At 36.0% G+C, this 17,164-nt stretch overlaps 2 protein-coding genes across 5 annotated transcripts; both read left to right on the top strand.

Annotated features, from left to right (window-relative positions):
- The first annotated feature begins 2,741 nt into the window (after nt 1-2,741).
- Nucleotides 2,742-14,237, top strand: LOC132547389 (growth factor receptor-bound protein 2-like). Of its 2 annotated transcripts, XM_060211148.1 has the most exons (8): nt 2,742-2,821; nt 6,521-6,630; nt 6,900-6,960; nt 7,115-7,182; nt 8,069-8,228; nt 9,502-9,522; nt 10,375-10,428; nt 11,951-14,237. In XM_060211148.1, the coding sequence occupies exons 1-8, from the start codon at nt 2,744-2,746 to the stop codon at nt 12,119-12,121; spliced, it is 723 nt and encodes a 240-aa protein (XP_060067131.1). In that variant the 5' UTR covers nt 2,742-2,743; the 3' UTR covers nt 12,122-14,237. The 2 variants fall into 2 exon arrangements, 1 of the variants encoding a protein (XP_060067131.1); XR_009554110.1 differs by lacking the exons at nt 2,742-2,821; nt 6,521-6,630; nt 6,900-6,960 and having other exon boundaries at nt 7,128-7,182; nt 11,954-14,237.
- Nucleotides 14,238-14,246: 9 nt separating this feature from the next.
- On the top strand, nt 14,247-16,360 carry LOC132547388 (MAGE-like protein 2). 3 transcript variants are annotated; one of them, XM_060211146.1, is made up of 2 exons: nt 14,247-15,296; nt 15,381-16,360. In XM_060211146.1, exons 1-2 carry the CDS (start codon nt 14,522-14,524, stop codon nt 15,638-15,640), a joined length of 1,035 nt encoding a protein of 344 aa, XP_060067129.1. In that variant the 5' UTR covers nt 14,247-14,521; the 3' UTR covers nt 15,641-16,360. The 3 variants fall into 3 exon arrangements, with proteins under 3 accessions (XP_060067129.1, XP_060067130.1, XP_060067128.1); XM_060211147.1 differs by having other exon boundaries at nt 15,423-16,360; XM_060211145.1 differs by having other exon boundaries at nt 14,247-15,086; nt 15,129-16,360.
- Nucleotides 16,361-17,164: the final 804 nt, after the last annotated feature.

Consider the following 17,164-nt stretch of genomic DNA (forward strand, 5'->3'; position numbering starts at 1 on the left):
GAGTCCTATGTGTTTTCCTAATGGTGAGTCCTATGTGTAATGGTGAGTCCTCCTTGTGTTTTCCTAATGGTGAGTCCTATGTGTTTTCCTAATGGTGAGTCCTATGTGTTTTCCTAATGGTGAGTCCTATGTGTTTTCCTAATGGTGAGTCCTATGTGTTTTCCTAATGGTGAGTCCTATGTGTTTTCCTAATGGTGAGTCCTATGTGTTTTCCTAATGGTGAGTCCTATGTGTTTTCCTAATGGTGAGTCCTATGTGTTTTCCTAATGGTGAGTCCTATGTGTTTTCCTAATGGTGAGTCCTATGTGTTTTCCTAATGGTGAGTCCTATGTGTTTTCCTAATGGTGAGTCCACTGTGTTTTCCTAATGGTGAGTCCTTTGTGTTTTCCTAATGGTGAGTCCTCTGTGTTTTCCTAATGGTGAGTCCTATGTGTTTTCCTAATGGTGAGTCCTTTGTGTTTTCCTAATGGTGGGTGTTTCAAATGGTATTTCAAGTCTGTTTGGATTTTATGAAATCATTTTGTGTACTTGTCTTCCCAGTGAACTTTGGATTGCAAAGTATCATTTGAAGAGTGTTCTTGATGTTTCGAAGCTTTTTGTATGCCTTGTTACTCAACAGATGTGTTGACTGATCCATTTTCACAACGTACAGGTAGACATGTATATACTACTAGTTTAATATACCCTGTGGGGATTTTCATTTGCGTTGCCAGCTGGAAATCAATAGTGATGTCATGGACAATGACGTTGCGCCATGAATCGAAAATGGCACAACAAAATGGCTGTCTATGTTTTATTGGTCCTCCCTCTTTTGCCTTACAACTTATCAAATTTGAACTTTTCTGAATTATGCTATCAAAAGCGTCTTGGATCTTTAATACGAAGCTAAAACTGATTAAAATTATATTTATATCACGGTTAAAAACAAGGCGCTTACTCTCTAGTGAACGCATACATCACATGCAGCTATTTCTACGGTATACCATGGGTTACGTCCCCTCAGCGATTATCAAGTCGTAGGCACTATAGCCAACAGGTACAATGAGGTCAGTCATGGATGAGTGAGCATACATTTGTTCCACATCAACTAGTCCGTAATAATCGAGTTATTTTCTTATTTAAATCCGTGATAGCATTAATAGCCATATTTAAAATCGCCGACAAAAATAACCACCTTCAGTGATTATTATAGAAATCAGAGTGTTACAACTAAGTTCAACAAAATCTGTTGTGAATAAAACCATCACATTTTATTATATGAATGCATGTCGTCATTTAGAACGTCTGAAGTATGAGCTGTGCACAGACGGTAGCAATATTTTGAGAACATAATTACTCTTGTGTTCATGGGAGGAGATAAAAATAGCCATGGTATGTAACGCATTGTCAATTTAGAAGATCTTACATATATCGGTATAGGTACATATGTGTGTGCACTTGACGGTATCTTCGTTAAAGTGGGATATGAAATAAATTTCGAATAAGGAGATGTTCTGTATAACATTGCTCAGTACAACAATTATCATTACGGCCATTACCTAAGGATCACTTCGTCCGATAGTTATTGACACGGAACTGGTTATACAAGTTAGTTATATAAATATGGATATTTACCAAGAAACAATTATAAAACAAACAAAGCAATTAGCCATGACTCGTTCGTAATCATTTCCGTACATATTCTGAAAATCTAATTGAATAGCTCTTATATCTATTATTGTCTCGTCCTACCTCTTTAAAATTCTCGAAAGTATCTGAAAGCAATTTGAACCCAGAATCAACAATCACAGAAAACCTATGATATCAGAATACTCTCTTTTCTGGAATAAGAAATAACGGAAAATTTTGGCATCATTTTTTTTTATCCCATCCACAAATAGAATTTTTAAGTTAAAAACGTGCACACAAATGACGATGGCAATCTTCATTACCTTTTGAAAAATGTTGAAAAATGAGACGTTAATACTTCCTAATACCGGTAAAGTACATGACAAGTACATAAGCTAGTCTATAAATAAACTAAACCAGCGATTGCACCACCACAATTTTCACAGCTTTTAGTCTCAAGAATATACAGCTCTACTGAGCTAAAAGAACACAGTTCGAAAACACGACTTTTATACAAATATCTTGTTTGGACTGGAATTCGTGGGTCTGTTTTGGAAATGACCTATGGACGATGTTGCTAAAAACCGACTGTTGAAATAGGACTGTTTATTTACAATGGTAACACACTGTCATGTCACCAGAGAAACATCTTAGTTTCACTTCCGGGTTCTACACCTTTCAAGCACGGACAATGGGTATATTTAAGTCCGACTTTCAAGTGGTGGTTTTTCCTGAATTTAAATGCGGCCACGGATGATGCGTCTGCTAATAATAATAAAATTGGTGATTTTCCATCGATATACATGTTTTTCTTATAATATAATAGCTCAAAATGTTTGAATAAATAAAAAAAATCTTAAATTATCTGTCCACGTTAGGCATTGAACATGATTCAGATTAATGTGTCACGAAGTTTCTCTTTCGTTTTGTAAAAGCAATTCGCGTTTATATATAAACTATTGCATCTTTTGATAACACGGGTTGTTGGAGATATTTTTGTTTTAAAATAAATACGACACTTTTTCTTACACGTTAAAATAAATAGGACAAATATATTTTGACTTCTCAGGTTTGACACGACACGCGGATGTGTGGGTTTTTTCATCGGTTATCTCCCTTCATTTTTATTTCCAAGATGGAAGCGAAGGCATTATACAGCTTCGTCCCAAATCATTCCGACGAATTGGGATTCGATAAGGATGACATATTACTTGTAAGTACAAACAAAATTGCGCTGATGATATCCCAGATGAGCAAAGACAGTCGAGTAATGGCATACAATCACCGTTTTTGTGAATCAAAATAGGTGTGTCATTCATCCGACTTCCTGAAACTGTCAAAATCTTAGGCCTGAGGATGGAAGGCATTCTATAGGAATATTACCGTTCTGGGCTATTTATATTGGCGAAAAATAGTGTTTCAACAAAGGATAGACATTTTCTAAATTTAAAAAAGCAATTTTATATTCAGGGTTATTCGTGACATGAGACAACATTGACCATGTAATGTTATTTATAAATGAAAAGGAGCAACGCGGTGTAGGGGAGACAACTCATAAAACAGTGTGAACTCTCTCGAGTTCCTACTCTTAAGATAGCTCGAGTGGAGTCACTTTTCAGGCATTAGCCTAAGATAGACCTCAAATATCAGTGTTATAACAGCTGTGAATATCTTAATGTTAAGGAAAACGTGAATTCTTTTGTTCAGCAAAAGGAACATACTCCTCTATTATTTTTCAAATTTTATGGATCATTCTAACAAATGGTTTGACAGTGATGAAATAAGAATGGAATTGAACGGAAAATTAACATACATATAATGTTATATCTGAACACCATCTTTCTTCATCTGTACTTGAAATTTCTGTGGCTGCTTTATTGAGTTAATTGATGAATGCAGGTAGCACCTGACATCACAGAAATACATATATATATATATAGCACAACATGGGGGTTTTGTATAACCATAACCATCTGTGTCGTGTGAACAGAAGTTGATATATGGTCATATGTAATAGAGGGTGATGACATAATACCATTATACATTGAAAAGATGAAGAAACACAGCTTCTTTAATTGTAGAATATTATTGAATATACATAAACATATTAAATGTAAGAGGAGTATTAGATTATTACCTGTGGAATATGCACATATAGAGACTAATGGATCATTAATGCATGTCTCTGCTGTCTTAATAGAAACTCTGGTGTCTAATTTTAGAAACAGATTTCAGGAATTGAACCCTTCCGACTGCACTAATTTATGTCTGCACTAATAAATGATGATTTATCGTAGAGGGACAATATTTACAAAATATTTTCAACATTTTCCAGAGGAAGAATCCACAATCATTAATCTGAAGTTTCTGAGCTTTCTGGCAATATTTGTAATAATTATTTTTAAGATATTAGAACCAGGTGTAGCAGAACAAGGACAAAGTGCTACTTTTGGTGGGTTCCTTACATGCTACATGCAGTTTTAGATTTCTTTCTCTTCTTAAAAAAACCTGTTCACAACACTGCTACATGATACATGAAATAGAAATTTAGGAAGGTATGCTTAGAGGTTGGAACTAGGCAATGACAGGTGTCTGTATATTTTAGGATAATGAACCTTTCACAGTGTACTAGCAGCCATGAAGCTGCCAGATGTAGCAGTATCAAGAATTATGAATTAGATACATGTATGATGAAGAAATTATGTGATTACTTAGATTATGTGGTTTATTTATTTGTGTACATGTTAAATCGAAAATGACACAAAAAAGGTCTGTTTGATTGTTTTGACCCATTCACCCAAAAACTGTGAGAAATAGATGGCGAGAGACAAATTTAGGCTCATATCACTAACACGTTGACTTGCCACTGACAACTCAATTTTGAGCATGTTGATGTCGTATGTGCCCATATGTATTCTTATGAGACTTTGGAGGAATATGCTCTTCATGGATGAATCTCAATTTACGTTATGCAAAATGTTTGTGATCTGGAACACAACAGTTGTTTGGTTGGATCCGTGATGGTTTGGAAAGCTATTTCCAATAGTTTAAAAACACCTTTAGTGATAATTATCATGAATTTAACAACATTTCGTTATCAAAATGACATCCTGAGGCCTTTGTGGTGCCTTTTATAATATCATTTCAGCATGATAATGTTATGACACACATTGTAGGGATTTTCTTGTAACCCAGAACATAGTCCCTATTGATTTGCCTCCATATAGCCCCAATTTGTCTCCAATTGAACACTTGTTGGATGAATTAAAAGAGTTTGGAATTAAACAAACATCCCAAATAACCTCTGTCGATTGGGTAACACACTTCCTTAGGAATGGAATAGCATTCCTCTAGACTGTCAGTGTCCTTATGCCATGCAGAATTAGCGATGCAACAGCTGTTCCAGGAGGGCACACACCATATTAGGGATTGGTCTGACGACTGCATTATTTCAACTTTGTGTATTCAAAGTCAACTGTTGCATTTCACATTTAGGCGTATTGCTTATTAATTTTATTTTATTAACCATAGAATTGAAGTTGCATTTCTTTTTCCTCTTTGTATATAAAGTGAACTTTACAACAGTAAATTAAAGTCTATGCTAGCAAGTGTAACTTTGAGCATAACGTCTATTATGAATCATTGTCTAGCTAGAGCGGAACCTGTTCACTTGGTTTCTTTGCTGACTCAGTTTTAAGGATCTTATTGTTAATCTCTTCCATCAAGAAGGTGAACTGAAGGTGAACTGGGTACAATTCATATACAGGTCAGTGTGATTGCGATATTTGTTTGAATCCTGAATTTGTTTCTTCCTAGGTTTGTTGAGAGCAAAGAATCCTACATCTTCCCATCCAGCATAGTATTTACTATCTTTGCTTGACATTTTTGGTGCAGCTTCATGAGAAGCTTTAATTTTCATCATCTAGAAGTTTGTTCTTCCCAAAGACTCATTTCCATTATCCAATTTCTTTTTATCTTTTTCCCTGACGGCTTGATGAGCTGTATAGAAGAAGTGTTGTCTGAAACACCAACTCCCAATACCAGCATCTCCTCTGTGGAGTTGATGACCTGTGAAGTAACATCTTCATAGATTTTGCTCTCTCAGAGTTGTGATATCATAAACCTAGCAAGCTGCTTTTAGAGTGAATCCACATAGCTAGTTGGAAATTATACTGTTGGTGCAGTGTGGACTCAAAATGTCATGTCCACAGGGAGTCCGAAATTACATCCATACATCAAAAAGTAAGGAGGGTGACCCTTTGAATCTTGATGGGTGCTGTTCCATCCATCGGAGCTGGTACATGTGGTTTCCTGTCCGGAGCAGAGTGCAGTTAAATCTCTCCATTAGACACATAGGATAGTATAGACCAGTGTTGTTAGCTCACCAGCCCAAATAGTCAAGATATGTTGCCAGTTGTATGCTGGGATCAGGGGTAGGATGTGTTAAAATCTTTTAACAGTTTCTTCCCATGGACCAGAAGGCACAGAGATATTATATTAGGCTTGGAGCATACTGGTATGAAAGGCAATCAAGTTTGTATAAATGAATGACTTTGGCAAACTTTCAGATTCACATACGGAATCAAACATGTTAAAATTTTTAAAGGAATACTTCTGAATAACCAAAAGGCCCTTAGCTCTGATAAGGCTATTAATATATGCAACTACTGAATGACAAGGAATATTCATATTTCACATGCAACATACTGGATGAGAGTATATTGATTTGTCCCTCTTTGTAACAAACTGTCTTGGTAGGACTTTTTGTGGATGCTCTGGGCAGAATATAAGCTCCATTCCCTATTATGCACATTTTTGTTCATGATTCCAGAATGATGCTGTATGAGTGTCTTGATATATTTTCTAGATAATTGTTCTGCAAACTGATATTTTGTTTTTATATTTTTTCTAGGTACTGGATGGAAGTAACGAGGATGAATGGCGGACTGCCGTTAACTGCAAAGATTCAACTCGAAAAAAAGGAATGGTGCCAATGAATTACCTTAATTTGGTGCCACAGGAGTGAGCTATTACTGTAATTTAAAAGTGAAAAATGGGACTTGTGGTCAATTTGCATCAGAAATTGATATGAGGATGCACAGTATTTAGAAATAAAATCTATACATAGCACTTATGAAAACCCTTAATTGTGGTTACCCTGTACATTTTACACCTGTTACACTTGTGATAATTTGTATTGTGAAATTACTAAGACAGGAAAATAATTATGCTATGATGATTGTCACCAATACTTATTTTCAGGTTTGATCTTTTTTTGTTTCTTATGCTAGTTGGTATAAAAGAAAAATTTCAAGAAAGAAAGCAGAAGACATGCTTCTAAAAGATGACCATGCTGATGGATATTTTCTCTTAAGGGATAGTGAAAGTACACCCGGAGAGTTTTCATTGTCATTGTCTGGTGTGTTGTTGTAAGATGATCAATGTTATCACCTCATTCATTTTATGGTTATGAAAAATATTTTCATAATTTTGATTTGTCCTCTAGGGGTACGAAATCAATTTTCTCTTAAGGGATAGTGAAAGTACACCCGGAGAGTTTTCATTGTCAGTGAGGTACGAAATCACTGGTGTGTTGTTGTAAGATGATCAATGTTATCACCTCATTCATTTTATGGTTATGAAAAATATTTTCATAATTTTGATTTGTCCTCTAGGGGTTGAGGGACAAGGCTCCAAAGGGGGGAGGTGCTGAGTTAGTTTTAAAACCCTTCTCCTCCTTTTTGGCTTGGGTGGATTACAACAAGCTTGGGCCTAATTCATCAATTAGGGTAGGCAATTATTTCTTAAGTTCAGAAATTTGATTTAATCCCTAGGGACTGGTAATGGGGCCTCAAAAGGGGAAATTAGGCAATATTTTGATTCAAAATGCTGCTTCTTATTAATGCCTGAGCAGATTTCAACCAAATTTGATCTGAAACATCATTTTGGGTCGGGAATTATTTCTTAAATTCTGAAATTCAGAAAGTTGATTTGACTCCAAGGGACTTAGGGACAGGGCCTAAAATGGGAATGTTAGTCAATATTTTGCTTCAAAACACTAGTCCTTCTTAATTCTTGGGTAGATTTCAACCAAATTTGACCTGAAACGTTGTAGCAGGTGGGTTATCCTTTCTTGTGTTCAGAAAGTTTATTTGACCCCTAGGGACCTGGGAGTGGGGTATAAAATGGGAAAGTTAGTCAATGATCTTGCTTCAGAATGCTTTTCTCCCTTATGCTTAAATTGATAAAAGTGGGCTGAAATATCATTTTGAGAGGTCATCAGATGTGTGAGACCACCATCTGTAAATTATGTCCTTTGTCCATTCATACATAGGTTATCAGAAGACTGTAAATGGCCATGTCCCTCTTGTTATCATTTCTTCTTGAAATTTATACATTATAAATTCTTAATGACTGTGGTATCTTGCTTTAAATTTCTTTATTATAATTTTTTTTTCAGATTTAAATCTGGTGTACAACATTTCAAAATTTTACGAGATGGATCTGGTAAATTCTTTTTGTGGGTAGTAAAGTTTTCCTCCATCAGTCAGCTGATAGAACACCACAAAACAGTCTCCGTCAGTCGAACAGAAACCATTCTTTTGAAAGGTACACCAAAGGTTTGTATATTTATATTATGTACAGTAAAAACAATACTGTGTAGCAACAGTTAAAAATCAGGTTCCGAAATTAGGTTACTACCTTCACCTAATCTCCGATTTTTTAGCCCGCCTGGCCTGAAGATATGCATTATTGAGTTCTGTCCCTATTTGGTCTGAACATCCTTGGTTGAAAGGAAAACATTTTTGTCTAAAGGGTGGATCTTGGGGACCCCTCGGGCAGGGCCCAATGGGGAAAATGGAGAAAATTCAGGATTCTCTCCCACTTTTTTCTGAGGAATCCTAGGACTAACGGGAATTAATTTTGTGTGAACAGTAGGTCTTAGTCCACCATGGCCAGAGGTATCCAATTTCAGAAATAGAGTAAATTCTTTAAAATCCTTCTTAAATCCTCCATAAAAGCCTAGATTTTGTCCCAATTTGGTCTGAAGCATGTTTTGGTGAAGGGGAATTTTGTATAAATGATTTTTGCTGACCCCCCCCGGGTGCAGATGGTTGAGGCCCAGTGGTGAAATAGATGTAGACCTTCAGAATTCCATTTTCTTTAGTTTGGATGAAGTAATTTCAGCCAAAGAAACACAGTGAGTGATACAGGTTTTATTGGCTTTATGTTATAAAAACAAAAAAATAATATTGCATTTTGTGTCACCTGAGACTTGACCTATTGAGATAATCTTTTGACCAGGATTGTGCAACGTCTGTTGTGCATCTTGCATTGTAAACAATTTACATTTGTGACTTCTTCTCAATACCTGAAAGACCCAGAGTTCTTATATTTGGACTGAAGCATGCTGGGATGAAGGGCTACCAAATTAATGACCTTGGCTGATTTTCAAGGTCTAAGGGGTCACATAATTGATATCTTCAAACAACTTCTTCTCAATAATGAAAGGTCCAAAGGCCTGACATTTGGTCAGTAGCATGTTGGGATGAAAGGCTTCCAAGTTTGTTCAAGTGAATGACCTTAATCCACTTTCAAGGTCATAGGTGTCAAATATCTTAAAATCTTTAAATAACTTCGTTTTAATATAACAAAAAAAAATAAGCTTTTAGGATGTTGTATCAAATACATGTCAATGAGTTTTACCAACAGTTCAGATATTGGGACTATAGCATGCTGGGAGAGCTACCAAGTTTGTTCAAATTAATGACCTAGACCCACTATCATTGCTTCCAAAAATGCTTTCAGCTATTTCTCTTTAATTCTATTTTGTTTGAAATCAGTAATTCATGCATTTATTCATTTTGTCTGTACCACTTTGTATTTTTATAGGAAGGGGGTGAAGAGACACAGGTAAGTTTCTACTGTAATACATATCACTTATAAACTACTACCGGTAAAAATCACTAATAGATTACTACAGATAAAAATCACTAATAGATTACTATATATAAAGATGACAAATAGATTACTACTACAGGTCAAGATGACAAATAGATTACTACAAGTAAAAATCACTAATAAATTACTACAGGTAAAAATTTTTTTTTATTCAAGTTTTTCTCCATAATCACATACAACTATACAATCTCACCTAACAATGATCCAAATTTGTATACACACATACATTTTAGTAGCATACTGTACTATACAACTTACACACAGTGATATAAATTTGTATACACACATACTTTTAAATAGCATACTGTACTATCCAACTTACACAATGATATAAATTTGTATATAGAGATACTTTAGAGGTACACATATGTATATTGAACTTACATCTTACACATAATGATATAAATTTGTATACACATGTACTTAGTAATATACCATATTTTCACAAAAAGAAACCATGTGCATATATCTGTATGTCAAGTTGGTAACTTAAAGTATAATTGTATAATTTTTATTTTAATCAGCAGATTATCTTAACTTAATAACTGATTGATAAAAATCCATTTGTTTTTTTTATCTTTTCTTGTTTTTTATATGTATATGCATATATTCCCATATCTTCTATTTTATTATGATAGTTAATGTATTTTTTCCCTTCAGAAATTGTAGGTACCGTATTTTTCAACTTACATGAGAATAAGTAAAAAATTAATTTCATATCGGTGTTCCATATCTACATCTGTTACACCAAAAATAAAGATTTTTACGATGCCTAAGTAAGGTTATTTGGTATTTATTTTCTAGCATTTCCATCAACAAAAGCCAAAAAGTTGTGACAACACTACATTCCCAGAACAGGTGAATAATAATTTCCCTCTCATTTATACAGAAAGTACATCTTTCAGTTTCTGTTAGTTTGCATTTCATTAACTTTGTATTAGTAAACAATATATTGTGTATTATTTTATACTGAAAGTTTATAAGTTTTGTATCATCAGTTACCTCCCTTGGCATGAGATTAATCAGTTCCCAAGTTTCTTCACTGATATCAGTAGTAAGAATTTCTTGCCATTTTCTTTGACTACTTATTGGCTTTTCAGAAAATAAATGAATAAGAATATGATAAAAATATTTTGTTACTTTATCATGTGTAGGGAGGTAATTGATTAATTTATATTCAACAGTAGGTGTATCAACATTTACATTCTGCAGAATTGCTTTCCAATTTCTTGGTATGACATTAATAACGCCATTGTAGTCTAAATAATTCACATTAATGTTATACTTAATAGAGAAATTATCATAAGACATAAGTATATTGTTTTCTAGTAAGTCAGAAACAAAAAATATGCCCTTTTTACACCAATGTTTATAAAAAAACCATCTATTGTCTCTTTTAATAAAACTATTAAAAAAGATAGGCTGTGATACCACTTCTTCAGGGGTTGTGGGGGACACATTTCCTTGTATAGAAGCCCAAGCGGTAAGCACTTCTCTCCAGAAAGTATTAAAATGCTTTGATAATTCTGTTAATCCTTCTTAGGTCATTTTAAAAATATTATCCCCTTCAACATCCTCCAATTCATCTATGAGTAGTATTTTCCATGCTGAATGGTTCAAGGGATCAATGATTTTTTTTATCCAAGGCATCTTGAGAGAATGACAAAAACTTAAAACATGTGGAAGACACAATCCCCCATTTCCATAGTCACTATACATAATATTTCTCTTTATTTTGTCTGGCTTTCCATCCCACAAAAAAACAAAAAAAAACATTTTTGTAGCTCATTTGTAATATATGAAGGTGGGTCCAGAAGGACAGTTCATGTCTGAATAAAAATAGACAATGCTAGAGTTCGAATGATTGCTACTCTTCCAATGTAAGATAAATTTTTAAAAGACCAATCTTTCAATAATTTTTGAACTGCTTCCATCAAAAATAGAGGAGTCTTATGTCTTAAATACAATTTTTGTGTTGGAGAAAGTTTTTGGCATTATCAATTCATAAAATCTGTTTGCTGTCTGTTTTTAGAAAAGCAGTGGAAAAGGTTGATATTAGGTTGATCAGAAATTGAAAATGGCTGCCATAGCAGTCATTTTGAAAACACATTTTAAACTTTCAAGTTCCACTTGTGCAACTGAGCTGAAATTTTGTGAGAAAGTGATGAAACTGAAATGAGTGTCTTTGACTTTTTGATGCCTGGGATCTTTCCTGTCAAGTTGTCTCTTGCTTTGTAACAGATGTTTTTAATACTTTTCATCACATTGCTTTTGATAGTCTTTGATTAAACATTTTTTGTAACACATTACAGAAAATCATTATCCTGTTCTGTGAATTCCTCAGGAAATTGTCATATACTAATCACATAAACTTCCTCAGCAGGTCAAATGTTTGTACGATTTCGACTCCGGTGCTCCTGATGAATTACAATTTAAAAAGGGAGATGGCATTACAGTGCTGGAGAAAGTCGATGATGAATCTTGGTGGAGAGGGAGAAACGAGAGAACAAATGAAGTGGGACTCTTCCCCATCAATTATGTGCAAAAATAAAAGATTTATTATCTACGCTAAAAACAAAGATTAGAAATACATTCACATGTGTCTGGAAATGTTAAACGGTGATCCTGGATCATACAGATGTGTTTCAACTTGAAAATTCATTGGATTTGCTTGAATGACTTTGTAAATCTATAAAGTGTAAAAGAAGATTATGGTGGAAAAAGTACATTGTTTACATTGCTAGAAAAAACATCTATGAATATTCAATTCATTTGGTGTGGAGTGTATTTTAACCATGTCAGCAAACATAATCTATATCTTCATAGGCAGGAAAATCTGTGATTGCAGTGTCGTTAACCTATTGTCAACAAATATCTCCTCATAGCCCAAGGGCCCTATCATCATTTATGATCAATAGTATGTATTAAGACAATCTTATGTTTGAACATTATTATTTACATTCATTTAGATCCAAAAAATGATTTAGAATTTTTTAAATATGGATCAGAAGTAAAGTATTTTAAATGATTTAAGCAGGTAATGATACGACCAGTATTAGGTTGACCTGATGAAGTCTGTTGAATTGGCGACACTGTATTTGTGGTTTTTGAAAAGGGAATCAAATCATAAATCATGAAAATGTCTATGAAAAATATAGCGTATGAAATCCTGTCGTGTTTTTACAATAATTACCCAAATGGACAGGAATCATTGAAGATAGATTTTCCTTGACTGGATGAGTAAGAAATTGTGTTTGTAAATACCCAGTAATATCAACCATTGATGTGAAGGTAACCCTTTGTCAAACATGATTCTATATACTGGTATACCAGCTGTCTACCTTAATCAAAGGTCTACCTCACTTTTGATACTGAAACAGACATCACTACCAAGAATAACTTAATGAGAAAACTTGCTTGCTTGTAGACTTGTGAAACTATCTGATCTTGAGCTCCAGTCAACAGAGTCAAGTAGGCTTCTACAATTACATCATTATCATTTTCCTTTCATACCCCATGTAGCTCCTGCAAATAAAAGCAAGATGAGTGACATCATTCACTGAAATATACATGTTGTTGATCCAAAGTTATACTGGCATGTGGTTTCTGTTCCATGTCTATGGTCATAGCTGTAATGCTTCTGTATATAAATATTGTGCTGTATTGAATACATTTTTTAGTATCAAATGTTTTTTTCTCTGCTTAATGGCTCCAGTTCCACAAAAGCAACATAGAGGTGGAAGATAACATTTTATTTGCAAAAAATAATATAGAAATTTTAATATGTAAATAAATGTACATTATATTCATGGTATTTTCACAGGTAGAGTTTGTTTAGATTATTTCTCTTCTCTAACTGATGTATGTACCCATAAATATCTATCACATACATGTACCCTGTTATTTGTGTAATAACACCCAGGACATCAATTGTGTTGTAGTTACATGTGTACCAGTTACAATATCTAGCTGAGCAGTGATTGGCTGAAGGTTCCCATAGTTTCAATTATTGTGATGTGAAAACTTCATGTACACATGCATTATGATGTCACAAAATAAGAGACACAGAGTGAGAGTATCACTATTCAGATTTTAATGTGTTTTTTGTTTTTATTTTTTTTTGCCGAAAATCCTCACAAAATATCTAAGTAATGTGATAAACATAATCTCACATGAGTGTCCATTTTACCTGGTATACTATATATCTGAAACTCATCACAAATTTCCACTTATGTCACCAAGACTGAGTAGGAAGAAAAAAATCTTTGGTTTAAAAAATCTCCTGTTTATTGGAAGCCCATGTCAGATCCTCTCTATAGATCTTGGGGGTAATAATGTATGCAGGTTTTAAAAAGGTTTGTGTCAGTCCCCACCTATACTACCAGTGGGGGCTATAGGTTTATGTCAGTCCCCACCTCTACTACCAGTGGGGGCTATATGTTTATGTCAGTTCCCACCTATACTACCAGTGGGGGCTATAGGTTTGTGTCAGTCCTTACCTATACTACCAGTGGGGGCTATAGGTTTGTGTCAGTCCCCAACAGTACTACCAGTGGGGGCTATAGGTTTGTGTCAGTCCCTACCTATACTACCAGTGGGGGCTATAGGTTTGTGTCAGTCCCTACCTATACTACCAGTGGGGGCTATAGGTTTGTGTCAGTCCCCACCTATACCCACCTATACTACCAGTGGGGGCTATAGGTTTGTGTCAGTCCCTACCTATACTACCAGTGGGGGCTATAGGTTTGTGTCAGTCCCTACCTATACTACCAGTGGGGGCTATAGGTTTGTGTCAGTCCTTACCTATACTACCAGTGGGGGCAATAGGTTTGTGTCAGTCCCTACCTATACTACCAGTGGGGGCTATAGGTTTGTGTCAGTTCCCACCTATACTACCAGTGGGGGCTATAGGTTTGTGTCAGTCCCCACCTATACTACCAGTGGGGGCTCTATGTTTATGTCAGTCCTTACCTATACTACCAGTGGGGGTTATAGGTTTGTGTCAGTTCCCACCTATACTACCAGTGGGGGCTATAGGTTTGTATCAGTCCCCACCTATACTACCAGTGGGGGCTATAGGTTTGTGTCAGTCCCTACCTATACTACCAGTGGGGGCTATAGGTTTGTGTCAGTCCCCACCTATACTACCAGTGGGGGCTATAGGTTTGTGTCAGTCCCTACCTATACCACCAGTGGGGGCTATAGGTTTGTGTCAGTTCCCACCTATACTACCAGTGGGGGCTATAGGTTTGTGTCAGTCCCCACCTATACTACCAGTGGGGGCTATAGGTTTGTGTCAGTTCCCACCTATACTACCAGTGGGGGCTATAGGTTTGTGTCAGTCCCACCTATACTACCAGTGGGGGCTATAGGTTTATGTCAGTCCCCACCTATACTACCAGTGGGGGCTATAGGTTTGTGTCAGTCCCCACCTATACTACCAGTGGGGGCTATAGGTTTGTGTCAGTCCCCACCTATACTACCAGTGGGGGCTATAGGTTTGTGTCAGTCCCCACCTATACTACCAGTTGGGGCTATAGGTTTATGTCAGTCCTTACCTATACTACCAGTGGGGGCTATAGGTTTGTGTCAGTCCCCACCTATACTACCAGTGGGGGCTATAGGTTTGTGTCAGTCCCCACCTATACTACCAGTGGGTGCTCTAGGTTTGTGTCAGTCCCCACCTATACTACCAGTTGGGGCTATAGGTTTGTGTCAGTCCCCACCTATACTACCAGTTGGGGCTATAGGTTTATGTCAGACCTTACCTATACTACCAGTTGGGGCTATAGGTTTATGTCAGTCCTTACCTATACTACCAGTGGGGGCTATATGTTTATGTCAGTTCCCACCTATACTACCAGTGGGGGCTATAGGTTTGTGTCAGTCCCCAACAGTACTACCAGTGGGGACTATAGGTTTGTGTCAGTCCTTACCAGTACTGCCTGAGGGAACTCAGGTTTGTGCCAATCCCTTAAACTTAAAGTTTATCTGTCCCCAGCTGGTACAACTGAAGTGGTCACATAATGCTCGGTCAGTATCACCGAATTTATATACTTGGTTTCATTGATGTTGATGCTATACTGAATTTGAATTAGGTTCAATTTGATCAAAGTTTTTATATATTGAGAGACTTATACAGGTACATTGTATATGGTTTGATCTTTTTAGCTCACTTGGCTCTTCAGGCCAAACAAGGTTATGGCATACCACAGCATCCGGCATCCATTCTTCTGTCCGTCCGTCAACTTTTTTATACAAATCACTACAAGTCAAAAATGACTTACATGATTTTGTCTTAGTCTGAAGCATCCCTAGGGAAAGTGAAACAAATGGTGGTCATGCACCCAGGGGCTTGAAGGGCGGGCCCAAAATGGGAAATTTTAAAATCCCTCTCCTGTTGGAATGATTGGATTTTGCCCAAATTTGGTCTGAAGCATTCTTTGGTGAAGGGGTACTAAGTTCTGTATAAACGGTGCATCCCTGCCCCATAAGGCTCAACTCGGGAAATGTAAGTTTTTCAAAGTCCTTCTTCCAAACAAGGATATTTTTTGTAATTTTTAAATGGCTTAATAGCTAAATTAGCTAGGTGAGTCATGCATGGTGTTTGGTCCTCTTGTTTCCATATTCAAATAAGGAGTTTATGGTTTGGTTTGAACTTGGAAGTTTCTTTTATTTTTAATTCTGATAGGAAAAAAACGGTATAAATATGTTTTATCATGAGTTTCTATACTTGTAAACTAAATCTGTATTTTTTTAATAAATGTAATAAAATACATGTATGATCATTTGACTGTTGTCCTTTCTAAATTTACCCCAATATTGAGATCTCATGGCTGACTTTAAATAGTTGCATAACAAGAATATCTGCCTGTTAATGCACAAACTTTTGTCTGATTTGTTCGAGAAAGATATCTGAAATAGCAACAGATCTGTCTGATGGCCATCAACTGGTGACTGTCATTTTGTCCCCAGTCCTCAAAGAATATTAGGCTGAAACTTAACATATTACTGTTGTTCCGCACAACTTCTCCCAGGCTGATATCAGTGAAACTTTACACACATCACAACTCACCCCTAATGTTGTGTGTTATTTTATCATACCTCGCCCCTGGTGTTGTGTGTTATATATCATACCTCACCCCTGGTGTTGTGTGTTATATATCATACCTCACCCCTGGTGTTGTGTGTTATATATCATACCTCACCCCTGGTGTTGTGTGTTATATATCATACCTCACTCCTGGTGTTGTGTGTTATATATCATACCTCGCCCCTGGTGTTGTGTGTTATATATCATACCTCGCCCCTGGTGTTGTGTGTTATATATCATACCTCACCCCTGGTGTTGTGTGTTATATATCATACCTCACCCCTGGTGTTGTGTGTTATATATCATACCTCAACCCTGGTGTTGTGTGTTATATATCATACCTCAACCCTGGTGTTGTGTGTTATATATCATACCTCAACCCTGGTGTTGTGTGTTATATATCATACCTCACCCCTGGTGTTGTGTGTTATATATCATACCTCACCCCTGGTGTTGTGTGTTATATATCATACCTCACCCCTGGTGTGTGTGTTATATATC

This window comes from Ylistrum balloti, unplaced genomic scaffold, assembly GCF_031769215.1.
Source record: "Ylistrum balloti isolate Yb309-2 unplaced genomic scaffold, AGI_CSIRO_Ybal_v1 Utg369954, whole genome shotgun sequence".
NCBI classification, from domain to species: Eukaryota; Metazoa; Mollusca; class Bivalvia; order Pectinida; family Pectinidae; genus Ylistrum; species Ylistrum balloti.

Bases quoted from the DNA above. Each gene is read 5' to 3' on its own strand.
- LOC132547389 (XM_060211148.1), top strand. From the start codon at position 2,744: ATGGAAGCGAAGGCATTATACAGCTTCGTCCCAAATCATTCCGACGAA. The intron at 6,631-6,899 runs GTGAGCTATTAC...TTCTTATGCTAG, and splicing joins CTTAATTTGGTGCCACAGGA to TTGGTATAAAAGAAAAATTT. The intron at 8,229-9,501 runs GTTTGTATATTT...GTATTTTTATAG, and splicing joins TTTTGAAAGGTACACCAAAG to GAAGGGGGTGAAGAGACACA.
- LOC132547388 (XM_060211145.1), top strand. From the start codon at position 14,522: ATGTTTATGTCAGTCCTTACCTATACTACCAGTGGGGGTTATAGGTTT. The intron at 15,087-15,128 runs CTATACTACCAG...GTCAGTCCTTAC, and splicing joins AGGTTTGTGTCAGTCCCCAC to CTATACTACCAGTGGGGGCT.